This window comes from Branchiostoma lanceolatum, chromosome 2 (assembly GCF_035083965.1).
Source record: "Branchiostoma lanceolatum isolate klBraLanc5 chromosome 2, klBraLanc5.hap2, whole genome shotgun sequence".
In the NCBI taxonomy this organism is placed as follows: domain Eukaryota; kingdom Metazoa; phylum Chordata; class Leptocardii; order Amphioxiformes; family Branchiostomatidae; genus Branchiostoma; species Branchiostoma lanceolatum.
In genome coordinates this window covers 30,248,745-30,266,291 of record NC_089723.1, presented here as the reverse complement: position 1 = coordinate 30,266,291, position 17,547 = coordinate 30,248,745, and the positions used below count along the sequence as shown (strand labels likewise).

The following is a 17,547-nucleotide window of genomic DNA, read 5'->3' as shown; positions in this document are numbered from 1 at the left end:
ATCATAAAGATTCATCGAAGCTTTCTTGAGTCATGCTCTTGACATACATACAGACCCACCCAAGAGATGTTTCAACCGAAAACATAGTCTTCTCCGAGTACTAGTACTCGGCGAAGATAAAAAAGGTATTTGTATAAAAATTTCTGATTTCAGCCATGTCCTGGTGCGCGTGGTGGTAAACGAGGCCCTGATTTGCCTGACCCCACATTTGCCTGTGCATTCATCCTCTCTCGCCAGGAATCGCTCCTGCATGGATGACGTAACCAACAGCGACTTCTAGCGAGAGAGGATTGTTTCACATCATGACATTCTCAGAAGGCCCCCGGACCCGGACGTACTGTATATGGCATTTGAAAAGTTGCAACTATTATAGCGTACCCACGGCCTCAGGCTGTGTATAGAGACAGCTGCGTCATAGACGGCGATGCCGAACCCCACAAGTTCCGGGTGTGGAATAGTTTAGTCATGGCGCTATGCAGTATTGTAAATATCTAGAAGAGACCTGTCTGATTCCTTCATTTCCGCGTCCTAGTGTCGGTTGGTGAGACAGCTATGGCGAAAAACAGCTGTATGATCTGGGCTTGCGTGTTTTTCTTCGTGTTGGCCATCTGCTCGTTTCTAACGCTTGTCATATTTGGTCCGCTCTACGGTATAGACAGCGTTGCCGAACTCCGATACCGACGGACAGAGTGTACGGTCACAGACTCCTCTTCGAGCGTGGAATCCTGTACTTATAATACGAGGTGCACGCAAGATGGTCCACATGGCGGTCAGTCATGCGAAAAAAGAGAGTCAACTCTGCTTTGTTTGAACGTCACGGTTGAATATACAATTCCCAATTCAAGCAAAACTTTTACAAGTCAGTTGTCGGAGTCAATCTATGGCGCTCAATACGGCAGCAAGGTAGGCTAAATTTATCCTTAGCACTGTTTTAATCTGCTTTCGTATGTCTGAATCCACTATGTCATGAAAACGTCACAGTGTGTGATTTAGACCCCGTTCACACTCATTTTTTTCAATCGCGATTGAAGTATAATCGCGATTGAATCGATCCGATCGCGATTGATTTTTTCAGTGTGAACGCTCCCAATCGCGATTGGAACGATCCAAAACGATCCAATCGCGATTGGATTGTAACTACCTCCGGAGGTAGTTTGATTGGATTAATCGCGATCGGATCCAATCCAATCCTATCAAATTTTGAGTGTGAACACAACTACGATTCATTCCATCGCGATCGGCGGAGATTTCGGCTGGTTCCGGGGGTGGGAGGTCATACATGCGGGTACGTGGGGTCATAGTTCGCATCGCGCGGGAAAACAAACCCAATCCGCACGCCAGATCGCTCTTTTACAACAACAACAACTTTTCATCGTCAACAATGCCCAAGAAGAAGAATAAAACTCCGTCAGTAACTTCAGCTGGTGGCAGATGGCGCGATGAGGAGACCAGGGTCCTCATCGCAATCTGGGGGAGAGAGGAGGTGCAGGCCAAACTCGGGAAATGTCACCGAAAGAGGGACATTTACCGCACCAAGTGACAATGTCTAGCGGAAAAATAGACACAAAACAAGGACAACAACAACATTTACCAGATGATCACCGATAGCATGCTTCAATCGTGCTTCAATCGCGATCGGATCACGGCATACTTTAATCCACTTGGCGAAAAGCAGTGTGAACGCAAAAGTTTCTTTGCGTTCAATCGCGATCGGATCGAACAATCGCGATTATACTTCAATCGCGATTGAAAAAAATGAGTGTGAACGGGGTCTAAGCAAGGAGGTTTGATTTCGGTGCCGTGTGTGTGTGTGTGTGTGTGTGTGTGTGTGTGTGTGTGTGTGTGTGTGTGTGTGTGTGTGTGTGTTTGTGTTTGTCTGTGTGCTTGTGTGTGTTTGTGTATTTGTTTGTGTATTTGTTTGTGTTTGTGGACAGCATAACTCGGGAAGCACAGTGAATTGATCTTAATGACATTTGGTAGGGGTCCGACGGGGAAAACGAAAGTCAAATTCGATAATTGTCCTCCTAGCGGCTCTCTACGGCACTGCAGATGGAACTTCCGGTTTCCACATCTATAGGACATGCTATGGTCGTGATTTTTGAATGGTGGATAGCCCTTGGGACAGAGAGTAAGTGATGTAAGTTTGGGCCACCGCTTTTTCAACTGCAGGGGCCAATTTTGTTTCAGACTTTAGGAAGAGAATACTAGTAATTCATATGTCTTTTTATGCAGTGTACATTCAACACCGGCTGCCCTGGCTCTAGACGCAAAGTTGAGGAATACGAACGCGAATGGGGAACATCTAACCAGCGGTATCCGTGCTTCTACGACCCGTCGAACCACAAGAACGTCATCCGAACCAACAAGACGACACTCGGCAAGTGGGAATTGTTCCACCTCTTCTTCTGGCCGTCGCTCCTCACAGTTGTTGGCGTTATTGGTATGTAAAAACTGTGATTTTGATGCTTTGATTTTAACTAGGCTATTTATCGTGATCTACGCTGTGCTATATTATTATGGGAACGCATCTATAAGCAGGGACACCTGTGCTGCAGTGCAATGTGAACCAGTCAGAATTGCCTTGAAGAAGGTGACAGATGGTCACCGAAACGTCGGTTGAATAAATCTCTTGGTTGTGTAGAAAGAGTCTTTTTATTCACTATTCACGACTGTGCTATATCATTTAAGGCTATGCAATTTTCTACAGTAGGTATGGGTCAGACAGATGTAGAACTAAGAGTGATAACTACAATCTACTATCAGAGAACTACAATACATGTACTGGCCTCGAGGTCCCTGGCTGCAACTCAGTTCAAACCTGACGCGTCTTACTAATTAACAAATTAGCTGCTCTCACCAGCTATTGGCTATTACCAAATATGGTCTAGTCACATGGCATACTTCCTAATATGGTCTAATTACCAGAGGTACTTCTTCGTATATGGTCCAATTACAAAGTGTCATTCATCATGCCTGTTATTTACAGGTACTTACGTCACCTGTCGGGCACTGCCAGGGCCCCTCTGTGGAGACAAGTCGGATAGAAAAGGCGATGAAGGGAGATCAGCTGGTCATCATATAAACCCGGCCCACTTTAAAGCCTCACCGTGATTCCCGTGACAGCATCTCCAAGCAGATGTTGGGAGGCAAAATCGTGGAAAGTAATTTGTAACAGAAATGGGAAGCTGCTAGGAAATCGTCAAGATTTGCCTCCAAACATCTGCTTGAACCAGCGCTCTATGTACGAATGTCCACAATGACAACTATAATCTCCTATGCAAATCAGTTCTTGATATCAATGACTTTGACTGGTACTGAGCATTTGTGTGAATTGAATACAGTATTTCAGATGGGGCGGTTCTTGCCGAGTCTTGCTAGACGTTTGCTCATATCATTTTATTATATAATTCATAAATAGATAAAGGTTTACATCCGGCACAAGCTGAGTATTTAGTTTCAGCATAAGTCTAATTTTTGTAAAGGAATGGTTTAGTTTTGGTTAACGTTGTTTAGTTGATTTTAAAATCATTAAAGTAGCAGAGTTATTGATCGAGGTTGTATACAAAATGAGATTTGTGTAATTTTTTTTCACTGTGTACATATCTTATGGACCTACTATAAAATGCTTTTCCATGTGTATTTGGTTGTACATATGTTTATCTTAGCTTTTTATTCTTCGACCTAACATTGCAATCTATCTCTTTTTTTGTAACTCTTTCTAACGATGTCAGTCACTGGACACAAAATGGTCTTCCATTTCTACCATAAACGGACATACACTACATACTTTGTTTGGATCCATCATTAGCTGGCAGCTGAAGTATGCCATCCATCCATCCATCCATCCATCCATCCATCCATCCATCCATCCATCCATCCATCCGTCCGTCCGTCCATCCATCCATCCAACGCCCCCACAAATCCATCCATCCATCCATCGCCCCCACAAATCCATCCATCCATTTCCATGCTTACATAACAAAATACATAAAAAATTCTATTGATGAGCTTTTATTTTATTTACAAGTGAAAAAGAATGAAGTGAATTTTATTGCTTTCAATCAGCACTTGAAAAGTTGTCAGTCTCTTATAGTTACCTATCATCAGAATGCATGTAATCTGAAAAAATTCAGCTGAAATTCGAAGCTTTTAATGCCAGCATACTTCTTCTATTCAAGTATTTTATGCAACAACATGACACTATGATACTAAAGCTACATTGATTCAATTCCGTTGTCCTACAGATCTAAAGTTCACAGAAAATTTCTGCAGTGTACTCAAAAGTATTCAGCAAAAACAAATTTTCGACTGTTGTCATTAAAAGAAAAACAGTAGCACTTTGGTGAAGACACATGCGATATGAACTTAACACAGAAAGTTTGGAAACTTCATTTTTGTCAACCACTATATATGTAAATACTCTATCAATTGCATCATATGGGCTGAGAACCTTGGCTATGTACATGTGTGTGAGCATAGACACCAGCTTTGGTGTTTGACTTTTGAATATAGGATCATGACAAATATCCTATCATTGTAAAAGGCAACAATACAGGCTTTCCAATGGAACATCCGTATCAGGCCTAGGCATGACATAAATAATACTATACTACTGATAAAGTAATAACAGAGATATGATTTGAATAATCAAACTTAAGTTTCCAAACTTGTTGTGTTGCGTGTATATCTAATGGCAGCAAACATTAGCCAGACAGCCCTCAGGACTTGTGCACTATATTTGAGTACATGACTATATATAAAATCTAAATTGGGGCTTATCTCATAGCTTATTTCTCTGCAGTTGAAACAATGGTTTAGTGAGGCAGAAGACAGTACAAGCATTTTTGTGGTGATTTCAAGTTCCCGCTAAAGAGGTCACCGCAAAAATGAAACTACCGCAAAACTCCGTCTGTGAAGATTCTGTGTCAGATATGTCCTGTTCATGATGTCTCAGTGTCTGGCTGGTACAGCTGATGTTCGTTGATGTAGTTTATGACAGGGTCGGGGACCAGGTACCGAACACTCTCATTTCGCCTCAGGGACCGCCTAACAAAAATAACAAGATGCATTATTTTGCAAGCTTACAACACCTCACACAGAAGTTAAACAATTACAACATGCTGATGAAGGTTACATACCCAGGTTATACAATATGCAAAGTAACAGTTACTAAAGAAACTGGGTAAAATTGGAAAATAACCAATGACGAAAGACAGAGGATGCTGTCTGAAACATCTGACATTTTCCAAATATTATCCAGTTGCTTGAGTAACTGTTACTTTGCGAATTATTACAATATGCAAGCTTGAAAACCAACACATTTAAAGTCTGGGTTGTTTTTAAAAAGTGACACTGTTCTACTTTACATGCATACTTTTCGTAAGATTTCTTACCTGATCTTTGTGGCACTTATCTCATTCTGAATCCATTCTGTCACTAGATGGATGTTGCTCTGAAGAAAATGCAACATATGATTATAAATCATGATATTTGTACAATTAAGTTGAATAAACAAAATGGCAAAGGCAAGCTCTGCTATTTTTTAGACTTCAGAAATAAAAACCTTTAATATGAACATTATGGCTGCGCACTGGTACAATATAGCAAAAATTATTTAGGTACAGGTCCAAAATACCGGCGAACATCAATATGTATCAGCACTGTAGCTGAATAGACTTACCTCAAGTTTATAACTTTTTGACTTATGTTGTTACTGAAAAAATATGTTATTCCTACCACAAATATGAAAATGTAGCACAAGTTACTTTATATAATTGTTCAGGTATAGGTACAGGTCCGTACCTAAACCTCTACATCGGTACCTGTACCTGATGTTAAGTTTAGGTACACTGTCTCAGTCTTCCCTTATATACATGGTCCAGGATAGGAATTGTGTATTGAGGATTTGAGATACCGATTGGTAAAGGTAAGAATAACTAAAGTTAAGTATAAAGAAATTGTGAAGCTCCATACCTTATATTTAGACAACACGTCAGACTCATAGATAAACTTTTCAGGATTGGACCCGGCTCTTGAAATAACAACTAATCCAAAGTCGGACGCAAGTTCTTTGATCTGAGGAGAGAAAAATAAAAAAAGTTACAGTCTATAAAGGCAACTACACAGGAAAACAATCTTTTCCCAAAAATATCAAAAAAATAAACTGACAAGTTTTAATGATATTCATTTACAGCTGTGCCGGACTACAAAATACGGATGAAGCTTGAAAGACAGGCATTGAAATTTTCTCTTGAAAATGATTCCTTGTCATCACCATATTTCTGGAAAAAGTAAAAATTTTGCCAAATTGCAAAGTATTCTTGGATTTGTATAATACTCACATCTTCAGATTTCCAGAGGTTGGGTACAGCAAAGGACTCCAACAAGTCTGCACCACACAACAGCTTCAGCTGTACATCACCTGATGCCACCTGTGTGCTGCTGCCAGCATCTTCATCTATGTTGTTAGCTGCAAGAAGTATTGAAGATTTGTACATTCCAACTATGTAGCTAAAGTTATACTTACAGGTATGCTAGATTCAATATATATCGTATTCTCAGCTTGACTAGTACACAACCAAATGGCTTTTATCAGCATTTTCTTGAGAATGTGCAGTATGCAAAGTCCTGTGTGGTTAGTCACCCTGCCTTACTTATGGTAAATCATTTTAAGTTAGTGAAAACTTAAAATCGTCATATATATAAAAAAAAGGTGTTAGGTGTGTTTGAAATTTGCTGGTGAAACTAACTGTATAGTAGGGGTCCCCCGAAAGTGCGAAATGGAACGAAATGGAACGAAATGGAACGAAATGGAACGAAATGAAACGAAATGGAACGAAATGGAACGAACTAAAACATATGTAATATTATGAAATGAAATACCAGTAGATAGCGAAATATAAGGAACGTTGTAACATTCACAGTAGACGGGAACAGGAAGCAAATACATAACATAAAGTGTTTTATTTCTTGAATCTGTTTGATAATAGTAAATACAACGTTTTTGCCGCGTTTGTGTGGCTAGATTCTTCCTTGAAAATGGGAGCGCCGCGTGCAAAGAGATCCACCGCTCTTCCTTTGTGTTTACCAACGATCTGCAAATGAACTGCTGAAAATAGCAGACGGGAAAACAAGCAAACGGAACTGAGTATCGAAGTAAGGACTAGATTATACAGATGTTGGTGGTAACATTGCATCTCAAAATTCACCAAGAGGGCATGAGGCAAGCGTAATTTTATTATTCATACAGCGTGTTTGCGTGTTGCAAATGGAGCCCCGCATGCAAATGAACCGCCAATGTTGCCAGCGCATCGGAACTGTGCACGTGGGCGTGCTACCGACAGGTTGAATCAAACTCCGACTTCCAACTTTCATTTACATACGGTTTTAGTCCATAACTAGTACGTTGCATATGCATATCTCCGCAACAACGATTTTTATACAACCAATTGTTCGGCTGGTCGGCTGTCGGAGAATGGACCCCTCCGTTAATGATATGCAAATGCAGCTCTGCGCGGCGTCACCAATGAGACATTTCACACTCCATTCAATCACGGACGTGGACTGAGAACTACCTCTGGAGACATTCTGCTTCCTTGTTCACGACAAAACAAAGGGAGGGTGTGAACGAGCAGAACATGTATTTCACAGTTCACACAACAGGCAAACAAGCTGTATAAATAATGAAATTACGCATCTCATGCCCTCTTGGTGAATTTTGAGATGCAATGTTATTACCAACTTCTGTATAATCTAGTCCTTACTTCGATACTCAGTTCCGTTTGCTGGTTTTCCCTGCTATTTGCAGCAGTTCATTTGCAGATCGTTGGTAAAATCATGGAAGAGCGGTGGATCTCTTTGCACGCGGTGCTCCCGTTTTCAGGATAGAATCTAGCCACATAAACGCGGCAAAAACGTTGTATTTAATACTATCAAATAGATTCAAGAAATAAAACGCGTTATATTATGTATTTGCTTCCTGTTCCGGTCTACTGTGAATGTTACAACGTTCCTTATATTTCGCTTTCTACTGGTATTTCATTTCATAATGTTACATATGTTTTAGTTCGTTCCATTTCGTTCCATTTCGTTCCATTTCGTTCCATTTCGTTCCATTTCGTTCCATTTCGTTCCATTTCGTTCCATTTCGTTCCATTTCGCACTTTCGGGGGACCGTATAGTAGTGGGAATGCTGCCTGCGAAAACATTTACGTATACAGTACCTACATTTTTCACTGTGCACCTTTTGCCAATAAAATGCTGTTCAGTTGTTTTAAATCATTACATATATACACAGACGTAATATATATACCTAATCAATTACTAGAAAATGTGACAAAAGCTTGAGTACCGTTGTGTCGCGTTTTCCTCCTCTTCTTGGACGGCCCGTCTGTCTCAGAGTCTGCCACGTTGCCGTACTTGTTCCGGACCTGCCGTTTCAAGTGCCTGGCCACCTTCACAGTCTCCAGCCATCCTGCCTGTTCACTCTCCCAACGGTCCACTCTGTCATTTAAAAGTCATTTGAACACAATTATAAAAACATAAGGGCCTTGTAGTTCAGAGCTTTACAAGCAGGAAAAAAAAGTTGCTCCTTACCTGACCCAGTCTGAAGTGGCGAGTGCCAGTTGTGCCATGGCTACCCTATCTGTACTGGGCACCAGTCCCTGTGCATCAAAACAACATGATAAATTCAAAGTAAGTTCAAAGTACATGTAATTCTCATAACTACTTCATGTTCATGAAATGTTCCATTATGAATTCCTAGCACAGCTGAAAATTACAGTATCATAATGATAGTACTTTATTACTGTATCCTTCTTTTAAAACACTGCAAGAATTTCAGAATTCTACAAAATGATTAAATGTGTGTCAATCATTTTCTTTCTTTTGGTTGTATCACAATGCATGGATTGAAAGCTGAAGGAAGAGCAACCCAAACAGAAAGAACATTGATGATGTTTGAACTTTAAAATCCATGTCAGTATGCAGGTTTCATGCTGGTAATTTGAAATTAAACTAGAGTAGAAATTTTAAAAAAATCTTGTTTTCAGCAAGGAGGTTATATAACCTCCTTGTTTTCAGCCATCCCATGATATACTTAATGCTTGTTTTTAAACCAAGAATAGCAAAAAATGTCCTTTACCTTTTTACCATATTTGTCATGTGCAGGTGATATGATCCCTTCAATCACTTTGTATAGGCCCGTCCTCTCCAGATTATCACGGGCAAGCTCTGTATGGGTACAATGTAATTGAAGATCAACTTTAAGCTTTCTCAGAAAACATGAATTCTGTTAATGCAAACTACAGCTTGATGATTTCTTTGGTGCATAAAAACACACTGCGTAGAAGATTATTCATGAAAGTATCCAAAATCTCTAAGTAAAAGCTTTTCTAAATTAAGAAATACACAGAAACTCATATTCCTTTTGAAATCTTCCAAACCCCGCATTAGAACCATAGAGATATAGAAACTTATTGTAGACTAGCAATATACAAATGTAGTATGATCTTGTATCACATGTATGCCTTATGTTTTTACTTAACATTTGTACTTCTACATTGTTGTCAACATGCAATTAGCCTACGTATACGGGCATGAATTTGCAATAAACTTATTATCATTATATACCCTAGCTTGTAAAAAAAGGACATTATATAGTTTCCTTGATTATATATGTTGACATCATATAGCATGGTCAACATCGACAGGAGGACAAAATACTGTAAATGCAGAAATGTTCGTGGTGATTTTATGTTCGCGGTTTTCACGGTGAACTTTCAGCGCAAACTTAAAACCATCGCGAAAATTTTTACCCGACAATGACTGTATTGCTACAATTGTTTTAAACCTGAACTTAAAACCACCGCGAACACTCGATTTTTTCCCTACCGCGAAACGCATTTACAGTATTATATCATATTCAGATGATATTGACCAATCAGAAGTCCCCATTTCATATTGGTTATTGGGTGATCTTATGAGGTGGTTACTGAGTATAGCAAATGACCAGGCCATATGACACCATATACACCTCGTTGCGGGTAATACTAATAATAAGCCCACTCGTAGATTCGAGTAAACAGGTGCAGTGTAAAAGGTGAAGTATACTACATGTACGTTGAGGAAGTAGAAAATTATGATGAAGTAGAAGTTTACTAGTAGGGTATCAAATATTGTGAGACGTTAGAAAGAAAATCTTACCACGTCTTACATAGATGTGTTGGCTTTGCATAAACACATGATATCCAAGTCAAAACCAAACGCAACCCCCTTCTTGGCTTCTGGCGCATGACAAAGTCTGTCTGCCACAGACGCCCCCCTCCCCACCTCAGACCATAACGGTACGCGGTATGTATAATATCTGCCAGAGCAACCAAAATAAAACAAAGTAACGTGATCCTATGACTCTATTAGATGTTTCTGTAAAGATACATACCGAAAAGACGTAAATGCATGTTGGTTATCGGGTTAAAACAGCCGCAAGCCAGCAACACGACTCTTCCGGGGGCCGCCATTTTGGAGATGTTAGACGATCACATTTGGGTTTCGGGCGACCCATGCGACCTTCCAAATCTTCTTACACAGTTCTAAAAATTGGTCGCCACTACCCTCTTATTTTCATATAAATCCATTATAATTGTGTATCAATCTAAAGTAAACTGTAATATTAACCCTATTTTGTACGCTAATGTTGGTTAAAGAAATTTTTTGGAGAAGACAATCTCCCTCTCTAAGGTGCCCAAATGGTATATCCCACAGCTGCGACGAAACCAAGGCAAAAGCCAGGTCACAGAGAGGTCTGTGGGTGAACTTTTAGGTCCTTTGGACAATACTGTACCTTTGTAGTAATACCTACTAGTGGATGATACTATATAAATCTATGTGATATTAGTGTCCATGACAATTTGCCAAGAAATGGTATTTTTGGCGCTAACCAAATTCTTCATGGGTTCTTGCCACCTCCTTGGTTCTTGAGAGTACTCTCCAAGCAGATGTTAGTGGGGAGAGCGGACAAAAAACGGGGCATATGATAAAAAAGGTCATAATCTTTAAATCTTACCAACCAATCTCTGCTTGAAGAATACTTGAGAGCCTTAGCTCTAGAAGGGTCTGAAAAATGTAACAGTAAGTTACTAGTTACAACTTACAGTTGACACTTCTATAACTATAGGTATATTACCAAGGAGGTTATATAGACTATATAACCTCCTTGGTATAACCAAGTGTGTCTGACAACCCAGCTTCAAACACCCCTGCATAAATGCATGAATGCCGAATTCAGTATTGAATAACATTGAGTTATTTATTCACAACCACAGATTTACAAGAGCTGCCGACATTTTGCTGACTGTTGATCTGTCACCTTCCTCAGGGCAATGATGACTTAGAAATTTCTAAGAAAGATGATTTCTAAGCTGCCTTGAAGAACCAGTCATTACTAATTAAATATTGCCCTGAGGAAGGTGATGGGTGGTCAGCAAAACGCCTGAGCTCTTGTAAATACTAGTATGTGATTGTAAATTAAGAACTCTGTCATTGTTACCAAGCTGATGAAATTTAATATGTATTCAGTATTATTTATTATTCCCACACATGTACAGGTTCAAGTGATCAAGTTGAGATCGTGGTTGGGATCACAATCCTGCTACAGACATGTTTGTGCCAAGAGCTGTGTCCGTCAAGAAGTCCACCAGACCTGTCCGACCAAAACCACAGCCCCGGCCCAGCAAAGACGTACAACAGACCGATCCAACAACAGACCACAATACAGCAAAACCTCCGTACAATGATACGTCCACAGCAACATCAACATCTACCTCTGTCAAATTTGCAATTAACAGGCAAACAGAATTAGAGAGTGATCAGCATGGTAGTGCTACTAGTACCAAAATAGACTCGTTAACATCTTTGAAATCTGACTTTACTGAAGATGTCTGTGAACAAGGTAGCACTACTGCATCAAAAGAAGAGGAAGATGAAGAGGAACCCATTGTGTCTTTCAGTAAGAACCAACGCTGGCCCGAGGAAGGGGAACCGGTTTGCGTCGTTTGCGGTAGATTCGGGGAGTACATTTGCGATCAGACCGACCAGGACGTCTGTAGCTTAGAGTGCAAGGCCAAGCACCTTGCGCTTGATCACCGTGAAAAACGATATCTGGAGCCCAACTCATCGTCGGGTAGGGAAGAAAGCGAAGAAACTGTCAAAAGTGTTTCTGAGACACAGAATTTGTACAAGGAACATGTGACGTTATCACAACTGAGTAATGAACAAGTTGAGGAAGTCGGGAAACAACTTGGAATCACAGTGAGAGGGAAGGATGTTCCGAAACCGATCTTGGAGTTCTTTCACTGCGGGTTCAACGATACGGTCGGAGCGAACGTGTCCGCGGCGAAGTACGAGACGCCCACGGCTGTGCAGATGCAGGTGTTGCCTGCAGGGATGATGGGAAGGGACGTGATGGCCGCTGCACCAACTGGGTCAGGGAAAAGTGTGTGGAACAAAGTCTTTAATTGTTAATACCACTTGTTTTGTGGTACATTTTTGTCCAATGCAAAAGTCAATTTTATTTGCAGCGTCCAAAAGCTTGCATTGAGTTGATAGACTAAAATCCATCTTTTCATTCTGTACAATTGGTTTTAACTTTATAGTGACTACTCACTCACTGACCAGTGAAAAAAATGTAAATTGATCTTATCCTTAAGCTCCTAGTGTACTTAGTATTAGTATGTACTGCCGTAGTATACATGTATACTGTGTATACTGTTTATGTTATATTCATAAGACCTAAAACTTTGGTTAGACATACACATTCAAATACTCTTAGTAAAAGAACAATTATAATTGAGTTTCCAAGTTTTCTGTGCATGCCCGTTTGTGTTGTTCTTCTCTTGGATGTCCGTTGCGAGCAATGATGACGTCAATGGCATCTTAGCTCAGTGAGCGAGTCACAGATGCCTTTACACACTGGGTAATATACAACTCATTTTTTTCAAAAGAGGACTGTTATTCCATGTTGTTTCTGTTACCCCATATATACAGCTGCTACATTCCTCCTGCCAGTAGTAGTAAACGTGTTCAGGGCTGTCTCCGGTGCTGTAGGTGGCAGGGACCCCAGGTGGACACGCCCACTGGCCCTGATCTTAGCCCCCACCAGGGAGCTGTGTATGCAAGTGGAGGACCAGGCCAAGCAACTCATGAAAGGTCAGATACATGTCTACAACCCTCTCGTCCAGTCACGTGACCTGGGTGACCTTTGACACCTAGGTCACGTGACATCTCTCAAAGCTGAAGAAAGATGGCGGATGTCATCTGAAAGCTCCTTGTAACTTCTCTATTTGTAGTTGTTCGTATTAGTTTAAAAATCCTTTATTCAACAGATACATGTTTAATCCTAACGCTACCATGAGCACCTCCACACATCCAACTTTGTATTGTTTACAGTAGGAGTTAGTATGAAGATGGTTGAAGATTGTCTTGATCTACATGTCATAGATAACGGGTGTTTTTCCTCATACTTTCATTGAGTAGAAATGGATGAGATTTTGGATCGTTGCAATAATGCTTATCTTTTAATTCATGAGATTAAGTGAACAACATGAGAATTATTTTCCTTTTTATGTATTGTAAGATCCTTCAGCCTTTTTTGAGGCTGTAGGGGCAGTGGGGTGTTTATCCACTATGTCTTGGGAATGATATTAGGAGGACCATCCCTCTACTTTCACTGCCTTTTACCTCCCCAACGCAGGTACACATCTTTACACCTGGGAGAAGTGAGGAAAATGTCTTACCAAAGACACAACATCTAGCTAGGCATGCTACATACCAATAACCTTTCCATCCCTTGGTGCTAGCCAAACCACTTGGTTATTGATGCCACCGATATAATATGTGACAATGTACAGTGAGAACAAGCTGCCGAGGAAAAATAAAGGCTTCAAATTGAACTGAATTGACAAACAATGTTTCCACTTTCAGGTCTTCCTCACATGAGAACAGCCCTGCTGGTGGGAGGCCTGCCCCTTCCCCCGCAGGTGCACCGGCTGCAGCAGGGGGTCCAGGTGCTGGTGGCCACACCTGGCAGGCTTCTGGACATCTTACACAGGAAAGGTCAGAGCTGTATTTCTGCATTTTAGGATTTTGCATTTAACAAAGATTACATACTGTCAAGAGTCGCATTGTCCTATTGGATAGGGACGTGAAGCTGGCGTAAACCTCTGCACGTAAAAGAACCCAACACGCTTAACGAGAAGAGTAGGGGTGAAACAGTGTGCTTGGCAGAAACCGCAAGCCGTTAGTGAAGCCACATTGCACTTCTAGCTGATGATAATAAGGAAAAAGCGTTATGCTTTGTCCTCAGTCTGAAGTCGCCTTTCATCATCATCATAATCTTTCGTCCGGATCTTTAAATGGTGAAATGAAGTGGTTTAATTTGCAGTTTTTGCAGCGAGCTTTCACTTCAAACAGTTTGTGGTGTGATGAATTTATGGTGAGCTCTCTATACGAACATTAAAACCACCACAAATATTTCAATACTTACAATATATAAATTCTTCCCCCAGATGTTTCGCTAGAGTCCATTGAGATGTTAGTTGTGGATGAGCTGGACACCATGTTACACCTGGGCTTCAGGGAGCAGGTGTTAGAGATTATTGACAGCCTTCCCTGCCAGAGACAGACCATGATGTTCTCTGCCACCATCCCACAGTCTATAGAGAACCTGGCCTCGTCCATACTCAACAACCCTATTTATGTTCTTGTGGGGCAGGTCGGTAGACTTTAAGATAGCATACTCTACTGTTAAAGATGACTGAAAAGTAACATGTGTATATGTCATATCATTCTAAACCCTTTTGATGTCTTTAGACCCATCACAAGAGTTGAGTATACTAAGCTTGTTACTTTTAATCAAAAGGTTTTATGTATCAATATGATTTCTGACATCTTTAAGAAATATCAAACATCACGTCAACTTCTCGTTATCTGCAAGGTTTCGGATTTGCAGATACCCAATCAGGAGATTTTGAGTCTTAATGCTATTAACAGTCATGTACATGGGAGGGCAAGGGGCAAATATTATTGACTGCAGTTCCTGCAATAACTTGGAGAGGATGATTTTCAAGAAAATGTTGCAAAAATTGTAAGCCCGAAGCACTTGTAAGGAAGGTAGGAAGAAAAATGATTTGTTCCATTGTTTTATTTGGGATATGTGTGGTGTAAGAACAAATTCCATTCATTCCATGTTACCTCTTGATATAACAATAACCAGTGAGTGATGTGAATGACTGATTTTCAGTAAGCCAATTTTTGTAATACTGTAATCTTGCAACTTTTGTGTGATTTTGTTTTTGCAGTTTTCACAGTGATTGCTCTACCACGAATACATCTCCCTTGTATAATTACTGTACAACAGAGTTGTGTCAACCGCCAATGTACAACACAGCAAAAACTTCCTTTTCTCTCCTACCAGGAAATAAAACCACTGCTAAACTAAATGATTTTACCGTAAACATCAATCCTCTCCACAGGCAAGTACACCCAGCCCCTCAGTGAAGCAGACAATACTGTGGGTGGAGGAGAACTCCAAGAAGAAGATGCTGTTCACCATTCTACAGGACCCCAAGCACTACCAGCCTCCTGTACTGGTGTTTGTTGATTCACGCATGGGGGCAGACTTGCTGGCAGAGGCCGTACAAACGGTGAGGTCATCATGGTAGAGACTACCAAACTGTACTGTAACAGCAGGTTATATGGCACTGCAAAGATGGCAGGCATTTTGATATTGATATTGGCCTGGATCAGGAAAAACTAAAAATGACAGATCTAGAGTCTACTAATAAATGTGGATAACTTGAATTTGATCAGTCATTTTTAAAAACTTTATCAACTGTATAGCATTATGTATCATTGGAAAGCTTGTATGATACTCTTTACAATAATACTAAATTTGTCATGATCCTGCATTCAGAAACATCACATTTGACCATCCAAGTGCATTACAACACATTCTTTCCACACATTCATACCTACAAATTGTGTTTGGGTTTGGAGCTCTATATAATGTATATTTTGTTGATTCTATTAATCATATGATTTTAAGATACAGAATAGTGAGACTTTGAGAACAGGTGGCATTGTTATTTTAATGAGAACAAAGGAATCAGTTACTGGTGACAATTCCTTAAACTAATGCCCCCCTCCCCCTTTCATGTCTCCATGTCCCAGAAATGTCATGTACGAGCCCTCTCCATGCACGGCGACAAGCCCCAGTCTGAGCGGACAGCGGCCCTGGCTTCTCTACTGAGAGGAGAAGTGGACGTGGTGGTGGCCACTGGTGTCCTGGGGAGGGGGCTGGACCTTTGCAGGGTCCGACTGGTCATTGTGTTCGACATGCCTCCCTCAGTCAATGAGTACATTCATCAGGTAAGATCTTTGTGCTGAAGTGTAGTTTGCTATAGATTGCTTTCGTTCACTTTCCATATTAATGAAACAGAGAGGTGCTGACTACCATGTTGGTGTCCCTATAAGTATTTCTGTGGATCATAGCTCAAGCATACGCAAAACTCCATATTGCAGCTGTTAACAGAAAGAATTTGACAATAATTTCTTACTCCTAATAGAGATTCCAAGAACACATAAAAAAATCATCTTGCTCAAACTAGACACCCATTGGAACCCTATATTTGCTTAGATACCAAGAAGGGTCTGCATGGAGGGCCATTGTTCAGTTACTGGATTATATTGGTCCATTTCTTTGTGTGATGAAATTTTACAAACATTCGTTGATTTTGTATTCATAACAATGTGTTCTATCAGAAGATATTACCTGCCTTTGGAGTTGAGTTGTGTTAGATTTAATGTAACGTTGAATGATTTCTAATTTTCCTTGTGTTTGTCTTGTTGCAGATTGGGCGAGCTGGCAGGCTGGGTTCCAAAGGTAGAGCCATGGCTTTCATCAACAACAATAACAAAGGCCTGTTCTTGGACCTGTTTGACACTCTACACCCCCTACACATGCAGCTGCCCTCACAATTGGTCAATTCTCCCCACCTACAAATACAGAGGGAACGCCGGGAGAGGAAACAATGCGCCAGGGAAGACGGAGAAACGTCACGGACTGACCAACACGTCGCTGAGAATTGGGAACGACAGAAACACAGCAACGCCGCTTACATGCAACGCCAGAGGGCCAAGAGGGTAAAAGAGCAAGAGGGTTCAAAAGCCAAGCATCATAGGAAGTATTAAGGAATCATGACCATATATGGGGACGTAATTACAAAGAAAGAGATGACCACACATGTATGACCTTTGTGAGACACTTACTGTCATGATGTTGAATGCTACCTGTACATTTTTGTCTGTAAACGATTTAATAATTGTACTTTTTGTACAGGTATGTCAAAATAAAAAGGCCATGGCCAAACCTATTTTGAACAATTGTTGTGTCTATTTCAAGACTAAGGCCTTTCACCAGCTGAAACTCTGGAATGTAACATACCAAAACATGTCATTTTGTTGTACATCAAAAGGAATTAAAAAATAACTTTC

General features: G+C 40.6%; 2 protein-coding genes and 1 long non-coding RNA gene across 3 annotated transcripts; 2 read left to right on the top strand and 1 right to left on the bottom strand.

The window, feature by feature from the left end:
• Window positions 1–517: 517 nt before the first annotated feature.
• LOC136428528 (uncharacterized) lies at window positions 518–3,639 on the top strand. The gene is made up of 3 exons (XR_010754628.1): window positions 518–903; window positions 2,233–2,440; window positions 2,987–3,639. It is a non-coding gene; the product is annotated as an uncharacterized lncRNA (long non-coding RNA).
• Window positions 3,640–4,042: 403 nt separating this feature from the next.
• LOC136428527 (nicotinamide/nicotinic acid mononucleotide adenylyltransferase 1-like) lies at window positions 4,043–10,551 on the bottom strand. The gene is made up of 8 exons (XM_066418111.1): window positions 10,439–10,551; window positions 9,143–9,231; window positions 8,596–8,663; window positions 8,351–8,502; window positions 6,342–6,469; window positions 5,974–6,075; window positions 5,394–5,452; window positions 4,043–5,046 (listed from the first exon to the last, which is right to left on the bottom strand). The coding sequence occupies exons 1-8, from the start codon at window positions 10,515–10,517 to the stop codon at window positions 4,941–4,943; spliced, it is 783 nt and encodes a 260-aa protein (XP_066274208.1). The 5' UTR covers window positions 10,518–10,551; the 3' UTR covers window positions 4,043–4,940.
• Window positions 10,552–10,765: 214 nt separating this feature from the next.
• On the top strand, window positions 10,766–17,426 carry LOC136428526 (probable ATP-dependent RNA helicase DDX59). The gene is made up of 8 exons (XM_066418110.1): window positions 10,766–10,799; window positions 11,604–12,490; window positions 13,042–13,203; window positions 13,978–14,109; window positions 14,562–14,767; window positions 15,528–15,698; window positions 16,225–16,422; window positions 16,906–17,426. The coding sequence occupies exons 2-8, from the start codon at window positions 11,656–11,658 to the stop codon at window positions 17,242–17,244; spliced, it is 2,043 nt and encodes a 680-aa protein (XP_066274207.1). The 5' UTR covers window positions 10,766–10,799; window positions 11,604–11,655; the 3' UTR covers window positions 17,245–17,426.
• Window positions 17,427–17,547: the final 121 nt, after the last annotated feature.